The 25,634-nt window shown below is 34.6% G+C and overlaps 1 protein-coding gene across 7 annotated transcripts in view; it reads left to right on the top strand.

Moving 5' to 3' along the window:
* EHBP1 (EH domain binding protein 1) overlaps positions 1–25,634 on the top strand; it is a 346,734-nt gene that overhangs the window by 313,203 nt on the left and 7,897 nt on the right. For all 7 annotated transcript variants that reach the window (XM_060309152.2, XM_030877350.2, XM_060309154.2 and 4 more), the window contains one exon: positions 24,525–24,624. In XM_060309152.2, the coding sequence (XP_060165135.1) occupies positions 24,525–24,624 (100 nt within the window). The remainder of the gene's footprint in view (positions 1–24,524; positions 24,625–25,634) is intronic.

Below are 25,634 nucleotides of genomic sequence, written 5' to 3'. Positions count from 1 at the left end.
TCCTCTGTGTAAATTTTGTATAAATACAAGGCAAGGTGGCATTTGAAGTTCAAATAGCTTAATTGAGTCTGAAGGGGGAAAGGTCATTTAATTGGTCTATTGAAATGTTAACAGAAACAGATATGCCATGGAAAAGACTTTAATGGCAGCAGTGTTGCTCTAATGTCTGTATTCACGTGCAAAATTGTTAATTAGGGCACTTCGTTAGTTCATTTGTTTTCATATTGATATGCTTAGTCCAATAGGAAAATCAATTTTATAGAAGAAATTTACATGACTAGCTAGAACTCTGAAATGCATGTTTATTTTTTATTCCAATACTATATACAGTAATACTAAGTGCATTTTGAGTTGGAGACCTCTGCTTGTCTTCTGGATAGTAGAATGTCATCATCATTTTTCCATTTTCTTTCCTTGATAAAGTTAAAAAGTCCTATTTGAACATCTGGATGTCTGAGTCTATGTGCACCTCTTCTTAACTGGATATTTCCAGAAACTAATGTCGTTGTTATAAGGAAAAACTAAATAAGGAAGAAAACAGGAAGAAGTGGGGTGTGGGTGGTATTGCTAATTCCATCATTCTGGATGACATGTTTTGCTGGGTATCAGTGCTGATTGCATTAACTAGGGAAGACAGCTAAGAAAGAGTATTAAGATTTCCTTACTAAGATTTATATGATCCATTTTTTGTTAAGTGGAGATTTTATTATGAAGTTCTATTACTGAATCTTAGCCTTGTGCAGTCTATACATACATAGTGCAATTTGTACTATTCACTTTCAAAAGCATTTGTGGAGTAAGGAAGACTATAAGAATTAACTTTTGAACAAATTCCTAATATTAACTTATAATATTATAACAATTTGTTTTGTATAAATTAATGCCACATAGTTATAACTGCTTGAAAATGTGAAGAATCTTAGACATCATCTAGTCTAAAACCAGAGTAAAAGATTGGTACAGAGCTATTATTTTCTGACTCTCAGTCCAACATGTTTTCCTTCTCCTAAGCCATGCTGTTTGTTATACAGTTCATTTATTTAAGTAAATGTTTAGAGAAAAACAATATAGATTGCTATAGTATACACACAGCTAAGTGAATCCCTAATTTGGATCTCCTAAATAAACTAAAAATTCATATTCTACTTACTTATCTCATGTAGAGTAAACCTTTTGTAGTTTAGACTGAACGCTAGAGAATGTAAAATATTCTCTATAGTAAAAATATATATTTTTAAAGATTCCTAGAGGAAAAAAGTAACACAATTTAATGTAGTAAATTGACACTGATTCTGTGATAATAAAATACATTTCTTAGGTTCCAATGGCTTTAGGTTTTGTAAAATAGATGACTGTATATTGTTAAAATATTGTTGGAAATAACTACATTAGTCTTGGGCCATGGACATCATAGGTTTATTGCAGTATGTTTAAAATCCTTAGTAATGATTCTATCTTGACTCTTTATCTTTCAAACTACATACGTACACAGCCCCTATTTAGCTTAGTAGAGTAATAAAAATTCGAGAACATTTCATTGTACCAGTATGCAAATGTATTTACATAGGAATAAGTCTAGGTTTCTTAAAGAGGGGAACGGAATTGAAAACTGAGGCCAACAAATAAATGAAAGTTTCTCTAAATCCATTGAATAATAGAGGCGGTGTTAAGGCTAACCATAGTGTTGAACTAAACAGAGGGATTACTCCTGGGTTTTGCATCAGTTGTTTTCTGCCGGGTGGCCTCACTTGTCAAAAAAAAAAAAAAAAAAAAAGTTTAACGGGCAAACATTCACATAGGCACATTGAGAAAAGAAGTATGCTTAATTCCATCAAAGCTTTAAAAAAATCAATCATTAATTTATTCTAACTACAACTGTTGGTCATTTGTGAAAAGCATCTGGCCTTTAAGTCGTAGGAACCCAAACACAAGTACAATGTGAACACTTGTGAAGAGGCTTCAAATGTGGCATAATGTAAAAAAAGCTACATTAGCATCTGTGTATCTGTATCTAACTATACAACTGTGTTTGTTTACTCATAATGCTCTAACTCCATTTTTTTTTATGCTTTAAAAATCAAAATCATTCATTGGCAGCTTTAAAGAGTTCAGCTTTTTTACATGTCTTTTCATGGTTGTTTAAAAGGTGGTATTTCAGCAATCTTGGTATTACAAGTCAGAAATGGTTTCTAATGAAGTCTAAATTCAAGATAGACAATATATTTTTTAAATGGTTTTGGGAGAGACATACCCTATTTTCCATATGGCTAAGTAATTGTTAAGATATTTGTTTTAAAGCTGGACTTAGACACTCCTGACTGCTCTCTAATTTGATATAGCTACTCCAAACAATTTTATTCAAGAAACTTTGGTAGGAGAATTCAGTGAAGTAGATAAATAATTTTTGTGGCTATACTCATATTGCAAAGTATAGAACTAATTCTGTCATTATTACTGTGGTAACATCCATTTTTTAAATAATTTTAAAGCTAGCAGTAGAACAGCTCAATGTTGGGATACACTTAAATATTAAGCTATAAGTTACTCAAGTTTCATGTTCTAACAATATATAAATAGGCTTACACTATAACCACAAAATTATACATAGTTTTTTTTTCTGTTTTTGTTTGTTTTAAGAATGATTTTTAAATTGTAGAAGAAGGCCTAAGAAAAGCCTAAAGGGGTGAAAATTAGAGCTTAAATTAGAAATAAAGAAATGTATCATTTTAATTACATTAAAAATGTATCATTACATTAAAAATGTATCATTTTAATTACATGCTCTAATATAATATGAATAGTTAATATACAAAATCTACCCCCCCATGACAACATATCACTTACTGTACAAAGGAAATAAAATGGAATATAACCAAATGCTATTCTGTCAGAGACTTCATATAGAAATGATCCATTCTCTTACTATTAACTATTTTTACCAGATTACTCATATACTATATTGCACTCATCACTGCTCTTTAGCTTCCTCTGGGTTTTTAATAATTAGAAATTAAGAAAAACTATGAACACTTCTCATAAATAAGGTTTGATTCTAAGCAAAATGACAACTAATAATAAAAAAGCACATTTTTTATAATAGAAAATGTGGTTACTAATCTTTAGTTTAGACATTTAACTCAGTGCCATAAATATATTATTGTAACAAGATAACCGTGTTTCTAAAATATATATTGAAAATCTAAAAATTTCTATGCCATATGTAGAATTCATGTGTAAACTTTGTTTAACCCTCATTTCAGAGGCATTGATATCCAAAGTACTGTTAGGATACTAGAGATGAGAGGAAAATCACTTAAAACCGCTTGTGAAATATAATGTTTGAAATGGTTCTTTGAGAATGTGCAGATTATGCTTGCATAGGGACTCCTTCCAGCTCTCTGGGAAAATGAGCTGTTGACATTCTTTTGGGTCATCATCCAAGATAGGAGGGCAACCACAAGGATTTAGCAGATAAATTCATCCCCAAAGACCTTTATCCATTTCATTGCAACTTGGAAACATTCATGCTGAATAGTAGCATTAATGTAGCCCATTTAGCTCTTCAAAGTGAGCCTTATGTTTAAAAAAAAAAAAAAGGAAAAGAAAAGAAAAAGAAGACGATGAAGAAAATCAAATGACTAGGGTAATAACTTATTTAATTCTTCTAAGGGGTATTCTTTATTTACATAAATTCTAAAACATAAACCACTTTTTTTCCTCTATACTATTTTCAAAAGTAGAATTAAAGTCTATTATATTAAGCAGTAAGGTTTTGAATTTTAACTAACTTTGTCAGTCCTGCGAGTTGTTGTTAGTTGTTTACGACAAAGAGCAGAAAATAAATTAATGTTTTAATGTTGTGGTCTGAAATGAATGACATTTTTAAAAGATTGAAAATTATGTCCTTCAGATTCTTATTCTGACTTTTTGTGGACTTTATGATTCAGGCAAAAGAGAAAGACAAAGCTGTAATAAATGTATTGAGGCTGTGCACTAAGATTCACACACATGTCCTTTCTTATAAATGGTGAAAAAAAAAAAAACTTTTTGACTCAGACTGGAATGATACTATATAGGGCTGAATGTGCAGGAAAGGTTCCCACAATGCATTGTGCAAACCTAGGGCTAACAAATACCCTGCTGCTTTGAAACCCCCCCAAAAGACAAAAGCACAATGAAATAGAAAGCTTACCACCGGTAGCTTTCAAAACGACAAACTAGGCAAACTATACATCTCCACCACTCCAATTTTGTCAGAATGCTAATGAGCTTGCTCTGATCTTTACTCAGCTTCCCGTGTTTTCTACATCTTCAAGGACCACATGGCGCTAGCAAAATAAAGACAACTAAATGAGAATTTCGAATGCTTTTTGTGTTAGGACTTGGTGCTTTTCAGTGGACGCACTCGTTGAATATTCTCAACTTAAAAGAGTACAACAGGGGGTTGGGTATGAACTTTTTAACAGGAGGAAATTTGTACAAAAGTAAATTAGTGAGATGAGGAAAATATGAGAAAAATTTCTGATTAATTTCCACTCCATAATATCAATGACACCTTCAGCCCCACTCATACTCTTCTAACAAGAGATGCTGATAAAAGATGAATGATTCTGTGTTGTTCACAGTGAATGTTTAGTGGTTTTTTAATAGCAGCATTCTACATAAAAGGCACCAGGAAGTACTCTGCATTAGCAGTTGAGATCAGTAGTTAATAGGATGTGTCTTTTAGCTTTTGTCACAAGATTATTAGAAAGGATGGGTTTCTGTTCTCATCAGTGCATAGTTTGGAGTGCCTGTTGAGTACAAGTGCTAAAATACATGTTTCTCAGTATTGTTTCACATATAAAGCAAAAAGCCTTTTAATGCTACACCTTTTTCCTTTTTTACCAGGTGATTTTGTTATTCATCTCTAATCTGCCCCTTTAGCTGTATTAAATGCTTGAAGTGTTCTGCTTTTCACTCTAGCCTTGATGCTAGCTATTTGTGTCTATAAATTCATTAACATTAGAACAGGGTCTATATAGACCATTTGATTCTATGATTTAGAAAGTGGCAGATAGTGTAGTTTTTATGGTTTAGAGTATGGATAACAACATAAAGTTAAGATTGCCTCAGTGAATACTGCGAAAATGTCTTCTTTGATTAAAAAACATTTTATGATAGTTAAATTATGTATTTGTAAGGAACATATTTTTCACCAGCTCTATCTCTTTTTTCTAGCAGTCACTGTACACTTACTAGGAGATTGGGAGTAGTCAACTCTATCCCTCACCATACCCATATCTAGAAAGGGAAAATGAAAACCAAAACTGGGTATATTTTTATATGTAAAGACATCTGAACTTAGAGTTAAACTGATTCTATACAACTAATAAATAACCAGGGAAGGAAGGAAAGGAAGTTTAATATAGTAACACTTTTCAGGTTTTGTGTAGAGAAAATTTTTGGCAACTTTTCTCACATTTAACACATGTATTTCTGATATTTCCATATACTATTCTTTAAATTTTCTCTTATCCTGAAAAATCATATTTTTGTACATTGAATTTTGTTCATATGGCTTAAGACATTGTAATTTATTCACACTTATAACAAAGTGAAAGGAGGGAACCCTACAGTAATAGGAATAACTTGAACAATCATAGTTGATAAAGTCGGCAAAAAATAGAAACTATCTTCTAAATAAAATGGAAGTTTTACAAGTTTTTTTATATCTGGTTATTCTATATCCTCTATCATTTAGTATGATATTTCTGTGCTTCTTACAAGTATGGATAGGAAATAGTATCCATGTAATAAAATGTCTTCATTATGTAGAGATTCTTTTTTAATAGCTATAGTATATATTTTCATATAAGTTACAATGAGAAAAGAGGCCATGTCATTAAAAATATACATTAAACTAAGTGAGATATCTATTTTGGCATTTTACTTACAAAACTAAAAAAAAAATTAAGTGTAGATTTCTCATTAAAGAAATTTTTTTCTGTCACCATATGACATGCCATAGTGAAATAGAAAATGAAGTTTTTAGTTTATTAAAGTAGAGTGTTTCCATTTGACTTCTACAGACATAAAATATGAAATAGACAAGATTATAATACTGTCTCTGCAAAGGAACTTTCATAAGTAAAAACAAATTAAGTGAATTTGGTGCTGTAAAGTAAATAAAATGATCTCTAAGGTTCCAAGATAGTATAGACTTAGCTATTGTTCCCTGCTAAGATAATTATAAATGAAAATTCATAAGGAATTAAATTTGTGTCATTATCAAGAAGCCAGTAAAAAAAAAAAAATTAACATTTTATGTCTGAAAATTTTGTACAAAGTGACTGTTTAACACAATTTCCAAAGGCAATGAGCCACATCCTTTGATAGACTCTAAGAGTTGATAGAATCCATTCCTTTTTGGAAGTAAAATGCTAACATACTTTTGGTAAATGTGGTGTCTGTTTTGTGTGTCTGTGTGTTTTTAGCTGTGTCAAGATTTTAGTTACTTTATCTCACCTAACTCCAAGAATATGAAATAATATAAAATCACTTTCTAATTGCAAGAAATAGTACAGTTTCATGAAATTATATTCTAATCCAATACTCAGAAAAATAAAAAGCATTAAAAAAATATGTCAAAGGATTGATTCTGTCACGTCCTTGATTAGCAGAGTCATAGCCAGGTGGAAGAACAGTGAGCCAAGGCCCAGTTCTCCAAGGTCTCCATGTAAACCTTCTCTCTGGTACTTCTGTCCATTAAGTACTGAAGCCCATCTGTCCTTCATTGCTGTAGCATAACTACAGGAGAGGCTTTTCTTCCAAGCTTAATCCTCAGCATACCTTCACCTGAAAACATTAGGCTTAGCCCTTCCAGTGGTGAGTTGGAACTCTGGCTGGGAGAATGATAGCCAGAATCCCATTCTACTGTGCTATATGCATTCCTGCTTACTAGCCCAGCTTCAGAGCTATGAGCCTCAGTTCCCACTTTCATAGAATGAAGATGCTACAGCTTGAAACATAAAAACTGAGGGAAAGAGCCTACTTTAATTCCCATAAAGGGTGAAATTCATTTATCCTTTTATGTCTTGTGATTTTCATTCATTCAACAAATATTTTTTGAGCCTTGTTATGCCTAAGGCACTATACACTGAGTGTTAAAATTTAACCCTGGTTAGTGACTATAATTAGTTCAAATGTTCTCACACTGAGTCAGAGTTGATGTGGTGTGGCAGCTAAGAATTGTGAGAATTAGGTACCTTATATCAATCATTTTTACAGTGCCTGGTAAATGTCCGCTATTATTATTTATATGATCCCTTTAATACTTAAATTTGTCGAGGTCTCCTTTGAAATAAAAAATACCAAAAGATGAAAAACACTAATATATTAGGAATATCACCATCAAACACTAAATGAAATATTTATAATAAGTTAATATTGTTCTCTTTGCACATTTATGCATTTTATTTATTACTATGTATTACATATACTGGGATAGTCCTTTGATTATTGAAAATGATCAATAATGAATAAAATACAGTGTGAAGAAAATAGTAAAGTTTGTTTTAAAAGGAGACTTTAAATTTTAAGGTGCTTACACTGTTTTTGCTCTTTTCTTTTTTAATACCCTCTGTTTTAACCATTGGTAACATTCCTAAATTCTTTTCTTTCTATAGTTTTTTCCTTCTGTAGTTAACAAGAAAAATTAAAACTGTTGTCCTACTTTCAGAATTTCTTTACTCTCACAATTTGTTCAGCTAATTCAAACATCCTTCATAACTGTTTCTATCTGCATTTCATTATTCATATTATTTAAAGATGGAAAATATATAAATTATATTTAGAAGTAGTAGCACACAACTGTTGTTGGATCATTCTAGTTCACGCAATAGATATTGGATCATAGATTTTCTAATTTTTTTTTTTTTTTTGCCACACCGCTTGGCATGTGGGATCTTAGTTCCCTGGCCAGGAATCTAACCGCACCCCCTGCATTGGAAGGGTGGAGTCTTAACCACTGGACTGCCAGGGAAGTCCATGGATCATAGGATTTCTAGAAAGGAATCTCTGATTCAGAATGTAAAGAACCCGCTGCAGTTCTCATTTCTAACATTTGTGTCTTCTCTCCTTGGCACGCACTGTATGTCCCAGCTTTTTACTACATAGTCTGAAGGTGACTTTTTCATCTGCTGACTCATGTTTGTTCATTTATCGAGGGGAACAAATGTATATAATATCTACTGGTGATATTTAGATAGTATTTTCTACTTCTAGAAATTTTGAATTAGAAATATAAAATATATTTTTTGAACCTAAAGAATTATCACATCACCATAATTTTCAATTTGGAACATGTCTATTGCCTAAAGTGAGGTACATCCTTATTCTAGACTGCAATAAAATTTTTTAACACTTAAAAAAGTAGAAATTCCAGGAAAATGTGTTTTTCTCAGCAACTATCTATGAAACAAAATTTAGGCATTTGAACTGATTTGGCAGCAACATGTTTTTCTTCTGAATGTGAAATTAAATTTGTGTAATGTCATGCCAATGCTAAAATAACATCTTATACATGGAATATCATCATTTCTTTAAAAAAAAGAAAAAACTCGGTGACTTATTTGTGAAAGGGCTAAGACATTGGTTCTCAAACTTTTATCTGCCTTAAAAAAACACCTGAGGAGTTTGTTTAAGATACAGATTCCCAGGCCCCACCTAACCGATTCTGATTCAGTGGATCTGTGGTGGAGCCCATATTTTAGGCAATTCTAATACAGGTGATCCACAGATCACATTTTGAGAAACAAGGGGCTAAGATATGCTAAACTCACAGTGTTACAAGTGCTAAAGGAAGTAACATAACATAGAGATTCAAGAGCATAGACTTGAAAGTCAGCAAGATGCCAGCTAGAGTCTGGGTGGTCTTGGACAAGTTACTTATCCTCTCTGAGCCCCTATTTCCTCTGTTAATTTTTTTAAAGGCTGATGAAACCTATTTCAGAAGGTTATTGGGAGTCTAAAATATATTGCTACAGATATAGATAAAATTTGTATACGAGTACTTAGCACAGAGCCTGGCAGAGGCTTAGTGCTCAATATGAAAGTAGCTGCCATCAGTCATAGTAGTGGTTTTGTTATTTATTATTGTTTCTACCTTTACTTTAAAATTTTCCTTTGCTTCTAAGTAATATGATTATCCCTCTTTCTATTATAACTCTTCTCTTCCCTCAAAACATACACTCATGCGTGCATGTGCATGCTGTCTCTCCCAAGAAATGCCTGAAGAACTGGTTTGGCAATTTGTCATAAGACTGGAAAGTTGTTGGGCTTTTAAGTTTGGGGGAGGGGGGCATTAATCCTTGTCTTATATGTAAAAACTAACAGATAAATGTTTCTGTGAACATTTTCACAACTAAATAAATAACTAGGAGAGAGCCTTAGGAATTTTGCTAGCCCCTCAACCCATATAAGTTTCATTGAATTGATATACTAGTTATATAGTTTTGTGAGCTACGTACAGAAATAAACAACTTAAGCACTGTATCTGAGAAATTTATTTTAGGACATCCATGTAAGAACCAACTTTGCAAATGTATGTTCTGCTCTTCTGCTTCATCTTGATGCTATCCTAAGAAGCTTAACCAAGATTTCATAATTTGATTTAACTAAGTATGACAATAGAGATGGATAAGCATATGTGAATTGCCTCCCCTGTCCAGAGTGAAAATAAAGATAGTTTATGGAAGGATGTAAACTCTGCTCCAACACTTTTCTCCCAGTCTTTCCAGATGGAAACATTTTTCTCAGAAAACACAGATGTTCATGTACAGAGACAACTGGGTACACACTGATTCTTACTAAGTCTCCTCATCTTTGGGATAGAACTGTCTAATTGAACAGCAGTGAACCTAACTTTTATTGTTGTACAGATTTCCCAAAGTTCTGCTTTCAAATCATTGTTCATTCCATTGTAGAGACATTTCCAGTTCTTCTTCTAGTGGATTGTAAATTATTATGTCTTTTTTTTTTTTTTTTTTTTAGCTTTTAGTTATGCTTTTAACATTCTTCATAGGCCTCTAGGTGCATCACATAAGAAAACTAAACATATAGTCATTGCATCTGTTCCCTGTTCCCACATGTCACTTCTAAGCTGGAATGTGAAAGGCATTCATCCACTCAGAGGAACTGTTTCCTCAGGAAAAGTTTACAGTAGAAATTAAGGAAAAACCATTGAGCTGATATCTGTTTTTAAAATTAAATTAGATATTTTTAAATGCTTAACATTACTGATTAATTTGTAATGCTTATCGCTGAATAGTTTTTTCTGTAAAGGTTTTTTGTTTTTGTTTTAATGGGAGGATTTGGATGAATATTGTAGAGGGAGGAAGATTAATCAAAATTGTGTGATTATTTTTATAGCTACATAGCCTGAAAGGATAAAGTTTGGGACAAATATTTTTATATAAACAGTTATTTTCCTGTCAGAGTACAATGGACTTTACCACCAAAATAAGATTATATGAATTCATTTTCTCCCTTGTTTTTATACTGATGACATTGAGTGGGAGATGATACATGAATTCACAGTACACAGAATTATGAACATCCGACTTGTGAGTGTCCTCTGCATTTACTGACTGGTTTTACACTTTACCAACCCAAAGCCACCCAACCCTACTCCCCCAGTGCCAGTTCACTCTGAATTGATAGCACCACTTGGTGGCCAAAGCTAGGAGTTGAGTAAAGTGCCAACATTTCTTCCCCACCACCATATTATCCTCCATTAGACATTTCTGAGCTGGCCTTGGTCATAGCTATATCTGTTATTCTCTCAAGGGATCTAGCTCTTTAAGGAAAGTTCAAAATGTAAGTCAGTATACTACCCAAAGCAATCTACAGATTCAATGCAATCCCTATCAAATTACCAATGGCATTTTTCACAGAACTAGAACATGAAATTTTACAATTTGTATGGAAACAAAAAAGACCCCGAATAGCCAAAGCAATCTTGAGAAAGAAAAACGGAGCTGGAGGAATCAGGTTCCCTGACTTCAGACTATACTACAAAGCTACAGTAATCAAGACAGTATGGTACCGGCACAAAAACAGAAATATAGATCAATGGAACAGGATAGAAAGCCCAGTGATAAACCCACGCACATATGGTCACCTTATCTTTGACAAAGGAGGCAAGAGTATACAATGGAGAAAAGACAGCCTTTTCAATAAGTGGTGTTGGGAAAACTGGACAGCTACATGTAAAAGAATGAAATTAGAACACTTCCTAACACCATACACAAAAATAAACTCAAAGTGGATTAAAGACCTAAATGTAAGGCCAGACACTATAAAACTCTTAGAGGAAAACATAGGCAGAACACTCTATGACATAAATCACAGCAAGATCCTTTTTGACCCACCTCCTAGAGTAATGGAAATAAAAACATAAACAAAAAAATGGGACCTAATGAAACTTCAAAGCTTTTGCACAGCAAAGGAAACCATAAACAAAACGAAAAGACAACCCTCAGAATGGGAGAAGATATTTGCAAATGAAGCAACTGACAAAGGATTAATCTCCAAAATATACAAGCTGCTCATGCAGCTCAATATCAAAAAAACAAACAACCCAATCCAAAAATGGTCAGAAGACCTAAATAGACATTTCTCCAAAGAAGACATACGGATTGCCAACAAACACATGAAAAGTTGCTCAACATCACTAATCATTAGAGAAGTGCAAATCAAAACCACAATGAGGTATCATCTCACACCGGTCAGAATGACCATCATCAAAAAATCTACAAACAATAAATGCTGGAGAGGGTGTGGAGAAAAGGGAACCATCTTGCACTGTTGGTGGGAATGTAAATTGATACAGCCACTATGGAGAACAGTATGGAGGTTCCTTAGAAAACTAATAGAACTACCTTATGACCCAGCAGTCCCACTCCTGGGCATATACACTGAGAAAACCATACTTCAAAAAGAGTCATGTACCACAACATTCACCTCAGCACTATTTACAATAGCCAGGACATGGAAGCAACCTAAGTGTCCATTGACAGATGAATGGATAAAGAAGATGTGGCACATACATACAATGGAATACTACTCAGCCATAAAAAGGAATGAAATTGAGCTATTTGTAGTGAGGTGGATGGACCTAGAGTCTGTCATACACAGTGAAGTAAGTCAGAAAGAGAAAAACACGTGTATGCTAACACATGTATATGGAATCTAAAAAAAAAAAAAGGTTCTGATGAACCTAGGAGCAGGACAGGAATAAAGATGCAGATGTAGAGAATGGACTTGAGGACATGGGGAGGGGGAAGGGTAAGCTGGGACGAAGTGAGAGAGTAGCACTGGATATACACACTACCAAATGTAAAATAGATAGCTAGTGGGAAGCAGCTGCATAGTGCAGGGAGATCAACTTGGTGCTTTGTGACCACCTAGAGGGTTGGGATAGGGAGGGTGGGAGGGAGGCTGAAGAGGGAGGGGATATGGAAATACATGTATACATATAGCTGATTCACTTTGTTATACAGCAGAAACTAACACAACATTGTAAAGCAGTTATACTCCAATAAAGATGTTTAAAAAAAAAAGATGCAGATGTAGAGAACGGATTTGAGGACACAGGGAGGAAGGGGAAGCTGGGACGAAGTGAGAGTAACACTAACATATATACACTACCAAATGTAAAGTGGATGGCTAGTGGGAAGCTGCAGCATAGCACAGGGAGATCAGCTTGATACTTTGTGATGACCTAAAGGGGTGAGTTTAGGGAGGATGGGAGGGAGGCTCAAGAGGGAGGGTATATGGGGATATATGTATACATATAGCTGGTTCACTTTGTTGTACAGTAGAAACTAACACAACACTGTAAAGCAATTATACTCCAATAAAGATGTAAAAAAAAAATAAAAATAAAAATGTAAGTCAAAGATGATACTTAGGCTGGTATTATTTTTTTAATTAAAAATGAGTTTTTATAAATTTCATTGATTTAAAAAATAGAAATAGTTTTTTGTATGGAGGGTATGAATAACCTACCACAGAAATAAATTATTAAAATAGTCAAAAATATTTTAATTTCTCATGAGGATAAAATGAAAGGGAGCCAAAAATTTTTAACTTTTAATACTATTTGTTTTGACTCATGTGCCTATTTTGAATCTAAGTAAAAGGTTAAAGAAAGTTATACTGAACATTGCAAAACTGTCACCATAGACTAGGTAGCAATTTTGCTGAATTCTGAAATATATAATATTAACAGGAACATCATGAGGACTAAATAGATTTGGAGTTGACCATGACTTTGGGTGGGAATGTAGATTGTGTTTTATTTTATTTTTTTTAAGATTTATTATTTATTTATTTAATTTATTTTGTTGTTGCAATGGGTCTTAGTTGCAGCATACGGGATCTTCGTTGAGGCTTGCAGGATCTTTTGTTGTGGCGTGTGGGCTTCTCTCTAGTTGTGGCATGTGGGTTTTCTCTTCTCTAGTTGTGGTGCACAGGCTCCAGGGCACTTGGGCTCTGTAGTTGTGGCGCGCAGGTTCCAGAGTGCCTGGGCTCTGTAGTTTGCGGCACTCGGGCTCTAGTTGAGGCACTCAAGCTCAGTAGTTGTGGCACATGGGCTTAGTTGCCCTGCGGCATTTGGGATCTTAGTTCCCTGACCAGGGATCAAACCTGCGTTCACTGCATTGGCAGGCGGATTCTTTACCACTGGACCACCAGGGAAGTCCCCTGCTCTGACCTTTTTTAAGTGAGCTGTAGCTTTGAAGAAAAGGGAGAGGATATACAACACAACAGAAGGACATGTAACTAACTGCTGGAGCTTGGCTCATACGACTTATGCCAGAATCTGAGAGTGGGTATTGGGGAGCATGATGTTCTTCAGTCAAAAGGTTATCTAAAAATTTATATCCTGATAAAGGACAAATTGAACATGTCCTGGGAATTAAGTTGAGGAGAAATCTGAAAATTATTTTTGGTAATTCTAGAGATTCTGAGAGTCACATTAGATTTTTATTTTCTCTGAATTTCTGACTGAAGGAACTGCTATTAGCAAGAGAAGCTTTGGAATAGACTTCACAGTACATGTGTAACCTTGGAAAGGAGACTGTCTCCTGGAGGGTTTGCATTTGAGTAGCTCTTTTAAGAGAAGAAAAATGGGTAATGGGTAGTTGCTGGGCTTCCATACTTAAGAGGAATGAAAAATATGAAATGATGGTAGGATGTATTTTGGTCGATTGGTCCAGTAAAGTAGATATGTAAAGATACTAGAAATGTCATGCTCAATGGCACTAACATCTTAAAACTTGCACCAAGTTGCCCAGTATGTTTACTTCTGTGAGTAGGCCTATCTGGTGCTTGCACAGGCAGTCAGAAAAACTGTGAGACCCTGCCATGAGGAGTCACCATGCCTTACTCCCATCAGTAATCCTAGGAATCAGACAGCAGGGAGGATCCTGAAGCTTGAAGAATGTGGATCTGTACTGTTGTGTGTGTGTGTGCATGTGCATGTGCGTGTGTGTGTATTGTATATATAAGGGTGTGTGTGTGTGTAGAAACGGAGAGAATATAGCAACCACCATTATACTACTTATAGCATTTATTATACGCCAGGCACTATTCTAAGTACTTTACATACATTAACTCACTTAATCTTCACAAGACCCTATGAAGTAGTTTTATTATCTTCACTTTACAAATAAGGAAACTGAGGCGTAGGGAGATTAAGTAATTTACCCAAATTGCCACAGCTTTTAAAGAGCAGAGGTGGAACTTGAATGCACCCTGATAATATCATGGTAGGCAGAGTATTTTTTTTTTAAACATCTTTATTGGAGTATAATTGCTTTACAATGTTGTGTTAGTTTCTGCTGTATAGCAAAGTGAATCAGCTATATGTATACATATATCCCCATATCCCCTCCCTCTTGCGTCTCCCTCCCACCCTCCCTATCCCACCCCTCTAGGTGGTCACAAAGCACTGAGCTGATCTCCCTGTGCTATGCGGCTGCTTCCCAGTAGCTATCTATTTTACATTTGGTAGTGTGTATATGTCAATGCCACGCTCTCACTTCATCCCAATTTACCCTCCCCCCTCCCCGTGTCCTCAAGTCCATTCAGGCAGAGTATTCTTGTTTGGCCATTTTCATTGAAGGATGCCTCAAATGCTCAAATGGAATCAGCATAGCTTGTAGTTGCCCAAGAATTAGACAAGTATCCCTGGAATCCCCCGTTTCTTGAAGACATCATACACCAACCTATAATTCAAGGATCACATAGACATATCTGCATAGGAAGAAAGGCTGACTCCCCTTGACACTCCTTGATGTACTGCTCTGAGATCATTTTTAAGTCTCAGTGACCTACACGGGAAGAGTAAACAAAACCACCTCTGCTAATGGATGAACTTGTTTGTTTATCAGAGGTGGGAAGGTTTGCTTTCTGTTTGGGGGTTTTGTTTTGCTTTGTTTTTTCTGCTTTGCTCATCAGAGCCATTATGAAGGCTTTGTCAGGTTGGCCTGAATTCTAAATAAAGGGCCCATTCTGGTAAGACTGGTTACCTATGAGTGTCAAGTAGGATGGCTAAGAATGGTGGTTCACCAGACAGACTGCCTGGATTTGAGGCCTAGTTCTTCCACTAACTATTATTTTAGGTAAGTTATATAACCTCATTAAATATTTGATGTTATTATCATAATCATCATTATTATTATTCCCAGTCTATGAGAAAGTTATTGGTTCTGAGTCATCTGGTGAGGGAGATATATGACATAGAGCATCTTTGAGACACTCTTTCCAAGACTTCAGGAAGCAGCACTGTGGACGCAAGTCCATCATGAATGTCTCTGTGTCCTGGTGAAGAGAATGGCTCCACTGGGAAGGTTAAGGGGCATTGGATGAGGTAGTATAATGCTGAAACTCACGCTAGTCACCTGGCCTGGTCTTGAAAAGCAACATTCGTTATATTTGATTTAAAATGTTGTGTAATTGTTGAAGCTGTGTGCAAGTTAAAAGACTGCTGGAGATGGCTCTGCAGTGTCCTGCTTTCATTAGGCTTCTCTGTTTAGAGAATGAACGTGGCCGCAGGCCAGGAGGGGATAGGCCTAATTCCCTTCAGCTCTCCCTCACTGAGTAAAGATTTTTAAGAAGGTACATAAGGAAGGATATATCGCAGTGTTGCCTGGTTATCTGAACCCCCAAGCATGATCAGACAAGGTGTAGGGAGGAAGAGGAAGTTATTGTGTGTGTAGCGCACTGGGGGTTGGGGGTTGAACTCATCCCTTACTGGAAACTGGAGGCTCTGGGGACACCCTGCTATGATTGTTTTAGGACATTTAAAGACTTTAAGCAGCACAGGGTTACCTAAAAGAGTAGCTGATTGAAGCTCTTTATTAGAAGCCTATTTAGAGCATATCTGCCTGGTTTGTCCTTCTGTATTTTAAAAATTACATATATTTTCCACACTTTCAACAAAATCAAATCTCATTCTCACCTGGCATTTAGTAAATCATCTTTTTTATCTATATTGCCAACTTCGTAAGCCGATTTAATGATGCTCTGCTTTTAACATCAAAATCTCTCTATAAAAATGATGAAAACTTACTATCTCGGTGAAGATTTTTGCTTTATAAATTTTTGGTTTTTCTTGTTGAGGGCCTTCTTTTCTTAAAATTATATCAATTTGTACTTCAAATTATCTTTTTTTTCTTTATTTTGATAACTGGTAAACTTTTAGATGTGTTCTATTAGTCTATAATTTTCAATCTTAAAATTTACCTCTTTCATTTTTGGATATTAAGTAGTATTTCATGATCTACTTTGTTCTTCAATCTCTAAAACCCATTGCAAATAACTAGACTGTCATTACCTGGAGCACAGCCACATTATTGTGTCACCATAGCTATGGCTGTCTTTTGTATGCAGCTGTGACACTGCTGACCCAAAAGGGCATTCACTTTGTTTTTCCAGCTTCAAAGATGAGTTTGTGCTTATTCACCCACATTTTTCACCTATCTTGCTTATGACCAATGACATACTAATTATACTAACTATAGACTTTGTTATCACTAACGAAGATTTAAAATATAATTTGTGTCCAAGGAATTGTTTAGAAATTTATCCTCACTCAGCTGTCCCTGATTATGTGTCTGTCTCCACACTAGACGGATAAGCCCTTTTGAGGGCACCGACCACATCTTGGTCATCTTTCTATCTCCAGTTCTTGGCTCAGTGCCGCACGTGCCATTATCACCCTCTTCATGATCGTCATCATAGCTAGCATTTTTAGTTGTGGGCACTGTGCTAAGGACTTTACACAGATTTTCTCATTTAATTCCTCCATCAACCATATGAGGTAAGTAATATGATTATACTTACAGAGAAGGAGAAACTGATGTTTAGAGAGGTTAATTGGTCTAAGATCAAAGGGTTCAGTCAATTTTTTTTAACTGAACTGGAAGAAAGCCATTTGAGATGCAGATTCAATGTTCATCTTATTTGTATCGTATTCCAAACGACAGACCTAACCAGCCATAGAAACTATAGATGGTATACAGTTATAAATTATGCTTGGCCCTACCAGAATTTATAGTCTTATCTGCAGGAGTTTCTCAGAATTAATGTAAGTAAACATTCATAAAGGTAGTCCTTAATTTATAAGAGGTCTTTATGCTAAAGTTCATTTCTGAGTCAGTTGTTTTTCCATAAAGTACTTAAATTACGGATTGAGTTCCCAGACCACCACATAAAAAACTGTGTGCCCAAATGACTTTAAAAAAGATAAACCCCTGTTCTCCCAATGAGAAGATCTCCCCCAGAAATTTTGACCTTCTTGAATATATAAAACTTTAGTAATATCTCTTGTAACATTTAATTTATCTCTATATATATACTTAAAATCACATCTTGGGCTTCCCTGGTGGCACAGTGGTTGAGAGTCTGCCTGCCGATGCAGGGGACACGGGTTCATGCCCCGGTCCAGGTAGATCCCACATGCTGCGGAGCGGCTAGGACCGTGAGCCATGGCTGCTGGGCCTGTGCATCTGGAGCCTGTTGCTCCGCAGCGGGAGAGGCCACAACAGTGAGAGGCCCGCGTACCGCAAAAAAAAAAAAAAAAAAAAATCACATCTTAAGATACATTAATCTAGAAATATTGTTTCTCTCCACTCCCACTTTTCCAGAAATAATTTTATTCAACTGTTAATGCTCATCTTTAACATTAATATCTCTGTCACTTCTAGGGCCACTCTTTAAAGTCATTTCCATGACATGACTACAAGAAGGCTCTAGGAGAGGGAGGGGGTAGAGAAGAGTCTGCCAGGTGCAGGCCAAACAAAGGGGGCTTCAAGAAAGGGGAGAACTGGCAGGGGAAGCTATCCATCTGTAAGTGTGGCTCACAATTCAAGTTTTCCCCTTATTGGAGGATGCCCAGTTGATCCTCCAAGTAGACATTAGTGTGTTTGGTTCAATGATGCATATAAAAGTGACTCACTGTATTTTATCCCATTTTACAAAGTATGTTAAATGCAACTTGAAAAATAAATACAGTTTCAGAGTTCTGAGTGTTTTGACTTCAGCCAAATATCTATCTGTCAACAGTCAAAATAGTCATGCATTACCTGAAATGTGGGTCATATTAATACTTTTAAAGGCTAAGAGCACTGAAAAGTTATGGAAGCAACTCCATCCCACATGTAATTTTTTAAATATACTAGACTGTATGTAAATACAAAGAATTTTATTGGTTGTGAATTTTCTGATGATGATTACTTTCATACTTTTTAGTTTATTTTTGTACTATATTAAGTTTGTGCTTAATTTACCTTTTGAGAAATTAAGCACTGACCTTTGGCATAAAAAGTCTGTTCAGACTCTATTAAGAAGTTGGCACAAGAAGATTGCTGTTAATTTCTGGCCTTTAGAAATAGCATTTTCTTTTGTATAAGTCTAAGGAGGAAGAGCTTTTGTGAAGTTGTCTATACCTCCTCCTGCACAGGTATGTCCATAGAAGTCTGTCAGAATTTATCTGTAGAGAGATGTTGCCCTGAATCTCTCCCCACATTCTGTTTTACTAAATGGGTAAATAAAAGATGTGTTTATTTTGAGAGAATGGGTTAGTTTTTATTTTACTTCAACAAAAGGAGACAGGATTTTCCCCCAAAGTTTATATACTTAATATTATAACAAATATATCATGCTGACCAAATAGTTTTTTTTTTTTTTTTGCGGTATGTGGGCCTCTCACTGTTGTGGCCTCTCCCGTTGCGGAGCACAGGCTCCAGATGCGCAGGCTCAGCGGCCATGGCTCACGGGCCCACCCACTCCGCGGCATGTGGGATCTTCCCAGACCGGGGCACGAACCCATGTACCCTGCATCGGCAGGTGGACTCTCAACCACTGCACCACCAGGGAAGCCCTGACCAAATAGTTTTAAGACAATTGCTGAAGACATCAATAAGGATTATGAGATTCTTCATTTACATTGATTGCTGTTAGAGGATTTTCTTAGTGTAGAAACATTTATCAACTGTTTGCTCATATAGTAAAATTTGTTTTCATAATAAAGCTCTATTTCCTAAGCTTAAAATATTTTCTAAAACTGGAGCACTGGAGTCCTGTAATGATGTTGGCTTTGGAGTTCATGTGTCCATGACCCTATGTAACTGCAGTAAATTAATCTTTCTCATCCATTAAGTAAATCTACCAGAATTCACCTCCTGTGTTATTAAAATGTTTGTCCAGTATCAGTTAGTTGGATACCTTCATGTGTATCTCTATTTTAATATACTAAATCTTTCAGAGGTTATCATATATGTGTAATCATACCATAGGGACAATTTGTAATGGCAGCTTTGTTGTTTTTATGTTTGGTTTGTGTTTGCTACGTTGTGTCCTTTAAGGGCCATATGTGATCACTAGTCAGCCATCTCCACTATGGAGCTATGGCAAGATTTCAGCATTATATAATGTTTTCATAGTAGAAAATCTTGAATTTGTGTATATGTTTCAACAGTGCCTTCATCTCTGTGTTTTCTTTGTTTCCCATTGAATTCCTCTTCTTTTCAGCTAAAATTGTATTGTTCCTTATTTTGCATTTATATAATGCACTGGGCTTCCCTGGTGGCGCGGTGGTTGAGAGTCCACCTGCTGATGCAGGGGACACGGGTTCTTGCCCCAGTCCGGGAAGATCCCACATGCCGTGGAGCGCCTGGGCCCGTGAGCCATGGCCGCTGGGCCTGCGCGTCCGGAGCCTGTGCTCCGCAACGGGAGAGGCCACAGCAGTGAGAGGCCCGCGTACCGCAAAAAAAAAAAAAAAGAATGCACTGTCTGAAAATATATCTTTCTAAATAGACAATAAGCTTATGGTGAAAGATTAATTAGGAAAGGTTAACTAGTAGACAGTTTTTGAAAATATAACTCATAATTTCAGGTTTTTAACATCACTTTCCTCTTGTTCATTTTAAAATTTACATTGAGAATGCTGCTTTGGAAAAAACAAATGAAAACTACATACATGTTCCTGGGTGAAGAAATGAATTCTTAAGTTAAATCTTAACTTTAAATCATTTTGGGAGGGAGGAGATGGAATATAAAGGCAGTTGTCAACCAACGTTTATTAAGTATTTATACTACATGTAGTGCTATATTATGCTGCTTTGTGTTAAGTGGTTTTTGTTAACTATGTGATAGGAAGAATGATTTGAAGTCATATTTACATATTACTTTTCCTGCTATTTTCATTACTCTTCATTATTTAATAGTTTTTATAAATCATACTCAGCTATAATAATTGATTAAAAGATAAAACTGACAATAAGAGATTGTGATGTCAGAAAGACGTTACATTCCACAAGGCAAAATAACAAAACAGAATTCTTTAAGGAAACAAAGTAGAAAAAAACATTACCAGAGACTATATTAGTCAATACTTTAAAATGTTAAGGTGATGTTTTTATTGGTAGTATATTTATAATAAACATGAGGCACTCTGTTTTAAAATATAGTTTAACAACCCGGCCATGCTTTCACATTTTAGTCACTGTGTACTGAACTGTAGTGTTTTGTCGTTTTGTAAATTTCAAAATGGGCTTCAATAATATAGGTTTTGAACTTTTCAGTTCATGAAACTGAAAAAAATTTAAAGTACCAGTATTGACTCTAAGGTGATAAAATTGTAGTTGTGATTACAAATTAAAGATAATTTTGAAAGAGAGGTAGTTAACTAGGTGAGTTTAAACAAGATAAAATGATTTATGGCCATTTTATAAAATAATGACAATCTTCATTTTAAGCTACAATGTAAAGTGCTTTATTCTGAGATTATGTATTGTGTCAGAAGCTAAAACTGCCTTTTTTCTAACAGTGCCAGAATACAACCTCTTTTTCTTTTTGCACTAACAAGACTGCTTTACCACCACAGCCCACTCTAAGTAATTAAATCAATCCTTTGTACTTACCGTATTCTCCTCTAGTGACGGTACTAGATCTGATTATATGCTTCATGCATATTCAAAGTACCGCACTGACAGCTCTTTAATGAGCTCTTACTTAATCAGTATGAACAATGTTCATCTTGTTCTTTTTTTCCTCATGCATTAGAGCTAGGAATAGTTGGGAAAAATGAAACATCCAGCATTCATTTGAAAAATATATTGTACTTTGAAAAGTGTCTAAGCTGAGGAAGTTGCATTCTGCCCTTTAAAAGTCTGATGGACAAATTGGATTACTAGTATTGGATTAAATAACAAATGGTTAGAGGAGAAATGAGAAAAGCTCACTGTGATCACAGGCTTTAATATTTTTTGTTACTTATAAAGCTAAAGGGGTCTTTAACCAGTTATTAAAGTCAGGATTAATTTGTAATGGTTCAACTTACTGGCTTTTAAAAGCTTTTTAAATTAAAAAAATTTTAAATCCCTAAAAACAATAGTGTAATGATGTATTAGAAGAAAATTTAATTTTTTTATTACTAGGCTAAGTATAGATTTCCATCACTGTGTACTATCTCAGATAAGGAGTTAGTGATACAGAATTGATTTAACCTCAAATATGTTTTTTTCAGTTAATTTATATAATCTATGTAGCACTGAATAATATGTCTTTAAATATTTCTTATTGTTTGGCTTATTCCCTTTTTAAACATGAGACTCTTCTCATTTCCTAACAGTTAGGGGAGGTGGATCTTTTATTCTTATGTAGAAATCATAGGCATGAGTTAAACTGAAAATAACACAGTTATTTTATTCTTATGTAGAAATCATAGGCATGAGTTAAACTGAAAATAACACAGTACCACATCAATATTGTTATTCTCAAGGAAGCAGTCTTCCATTGAAGAAAATGATGCTAATTTAAAAATAGGCTAGTTGCTTCTAGTCTTATTGCCTGAAAGCCTCAATTACAGGTTAGGTTAAACTCAAAACAAAGTTTTAATATGTGTATATTTTTAGAAACCACTTAGGTTATGAATGCAAGAATTAAGTCTTTAATCAGAAAACAAAATATCATAAAAACTGCACCTATTAATATTGCACACATGTGTCATTTCAGTGATCAAAAAGGCCTTCACCAGGGTACAATTGGCCTTTTTCCAAATTGCAAGCTTTTTCTCAGCTTTTTCTTTTTACTCTTTCTTCTTTTGTTGCTACCCAGGGATTTGTGCCTATCGCAGCCTATATCACATGACCAGTGTCAAGACATCACATGGTCCAAAGTGAATACAAAACCAGCTACCCTAAAAGAGAGATTAAAAATGCTGTAAAACAATAAAGACCTTTGTTCATACTCAAAGAATCTATCCTAGATCTGCTTCATACCATAAAGTTTAACAGACTTTAATGAAAGCACATATCCTCTCACTATTTTCCCTAATAATGAACAACAGATATCTATTTTACAGGGATGCTCAGAAATACATGTTTAATCTTTTGCACACAGATCAGCTCTTTATTTTAGATTTTCATTCTAAAGATTTTTTCAAATTTCTGTTAATGTGGAAACACGTAAATAAATTATGGTTCATCCATAATTTATGCAAGTATTAAAAAAGAATGAAGTAGATCTTCAAACAGCATGACAACAACAAATCACAGGGTCCTTATGTTAAAGAAACCTGTATGTGTCCAGATAAGGTATATACCTGTATGTGATAGACATAGCTACGTATGTGGTCTGGAAGAAGATACGCTAAACTGCAGTAGTACTTCTGGAGAAGGGAGGTGGATGGGGGAATTGGAGAGGGTGGGGGTGGTGAAAGAGGCCTTGACTTTTTACTCAATTATACCTCTGTATTGTTTGAATATTTTTTAATGGACTGGTAGTGTGTTTGAAAGTTAAAAGAAAATATCTCACTTAAGAAGAAAATGAAACTTAGGAAATTGACTAGGCTATGTAGTCTTCACCTGGCATATTTAATTTTTTAGTAGATATTTAAGTTAACCCTATGAATCTGTCTAGAAGTTGGACTGAAGTATTAAATAATGGTCTAGCAAAACGATAAACCAATCATGGGCGAAATTCAGAAAAAAAAAGTCAAAGAATTGTAAATTTGACTAGATACAATTTGAAGGGAGAGGAAGGAAGAGGGTTGGGGAATTAATATTTTTCTTGAGTATGATTGTGGCCTACTTCTGCATGAACAATACCAAATATATGCTATATGTTATAATCCTTGACATACTGGCCTTTTGAGGGGAAGGGTGGTACAGATGATGGAATGGATATTAGGGAAAATGAATTTTAAATGTACAATCAGTAAATTTATAATCTAAAATTTTAAATCATCTCTCTGCTCAAATGTTTTCTCATTTACGGAACATTATTATGTTCATCATGTTTTTTCACAGATAGCTCTAAGTATTTTTGTAGCTTGTTCATTTACAATGTATTTAAAATAATTTGCAAGTGTTTACCCTGTTAGGGATGATGAGTTCTGGAATGGTATATGTATGTATACCTTTAGTTTGCTTTGGGGGAGGAAAATAAGAAAAAAAGCAAGTTGTTACAGGTGGAAGCTCTCACAAAATCTGTTGACTTCTCTGACCTTACTGGTAGTCTTATAATTCTCATAATGATTTTTTAATGTGGTTTTTAATTAATTTATTTATTTTTATCATGACCGTATGTCTGTCAGCACCACGAGTTCCTCACTGAAACATAATAACAAGTCAGCCTCTGGGGAGGATTTAAAAGTTAGAACACTTTTTTTTTTTTTTAACTGTACTTAGTATTAGTATTGTACTTAGTATGATCTGTAAATATGTTCGGGGGACTGAAATATACAAGGTGAATAATAGCAGCTTTGGAGATTGGCTTATGAATTTTTAAATATTGATTTCTTTTTTCAGGCCTCGGACCTTAATCTGATGTTGTTATAAACAGTTTAACTTGTACTGTTGGGATAGCTAAAATATGTTTCGTGTTAAAAAGAAAAAAAACAAAACACTTGTGCTGAACTATTATTTGGCTTGTAAATGTCAATAGAATAAGAAATATCTCTTCCTAAATTATAGGAAGGAACACAGAAGAAGAAGAAGCTATGATGCAGGAGTGGTTTATGTTAGTTAATAAGAAAAACGCCTTAATAAGGAGAATGAACCAGCTCTCTCTCCTGTAAGTACTTATGACTTTGCTTGTTTTTCCTACAACATTGATGAATCTTAGGTTTTCCATCATTGTCTTTTTTGGGGGTTTCATTCTTATTAGGCTTAATGTTTTTTCTTTCCTTAGAGATTATGTTTTATATAAAAATAAAATTAAAAATAGTATATAACCAATTTTTACCTTAAGAGTAAGAATTTTAGAGTGTTAGATACTGAAAAAATGTATTTATTATATAGAAAGCCAAGTAATATAAACAATTTTTGTGTTTAAGAAATCACTTGTGCACAAAAAGGATGTTTGGTTTATATTTAGTGGGAAAAGAAATAAAATTGAAGTTTATTTAACATCAAATTTTCAGTTAAAAATTAAAATAAGTCTTAATAAGGACAAAACTAACTTTGTATTCTACAAATGATGTTACCCTAAATTTTGGGATAAAAGATTAATAATTTACACAGAAGTGACCTTTTTATGATTGCAAGAATTACAGTAAAATGGAGACTAGACCAAATGTAAGCATTTTCAGTCTTTAGCATTTAGTTCACATAGGACTTAATGCTTGTTCCTTTTTCTCACTAACAATGTTCTTATATTATGCCACCTAGTGTGGGAAGAAGCAGGCTTACATGTTTTATTTTAGTGAAAACCTCTATTTTTGTCATTTCTGCCATGCCTGAACTTGATAAAGGAGTTATGAAGAAGTGCAGAACTTAACTAATCTTGCCTTTTTAATTGTCTCTATATTAAATTTTCACTGGTGGTACTTTCATGTTTCTTGTACTCTTTTCACACAGAGTTCTAGACAAAAAAGTGTTTATTGCGAATTATGAAAAATATTCTACAAAATAACCTTATACCTGGCACTTAATACAAGAAGCATTGAAGATTGAGGCTACTTATCCACAGATTAGAATATACTTCTGTGCAATTCAAAATTGAAGGAGAAAAATAATAGCACTATTAAATATTCAACCTGAGGAAGGTTTTAGGTTTGTGTATCATTTGTTTTGAGTGGCTTA

Source organism: Globicephala melas, chromosome 12, assembly GCF_963455315.2.
Source record: "Globicephala melas chromosome 12, mGloMel1.2, whole genome shotgun sequence".
Classification (NCBI taxonomy): Eukaryota; Metazoa; Chordata; class Mammalia; order Artiodactyla; family Delphinidae; genus Globicephala; species Globicephala melas.
The sequence above is the reverse complement of the archived record's forward strand: the minus strand, read 5'-3'. Positions and strand labels throughout refer to the sequence as shown.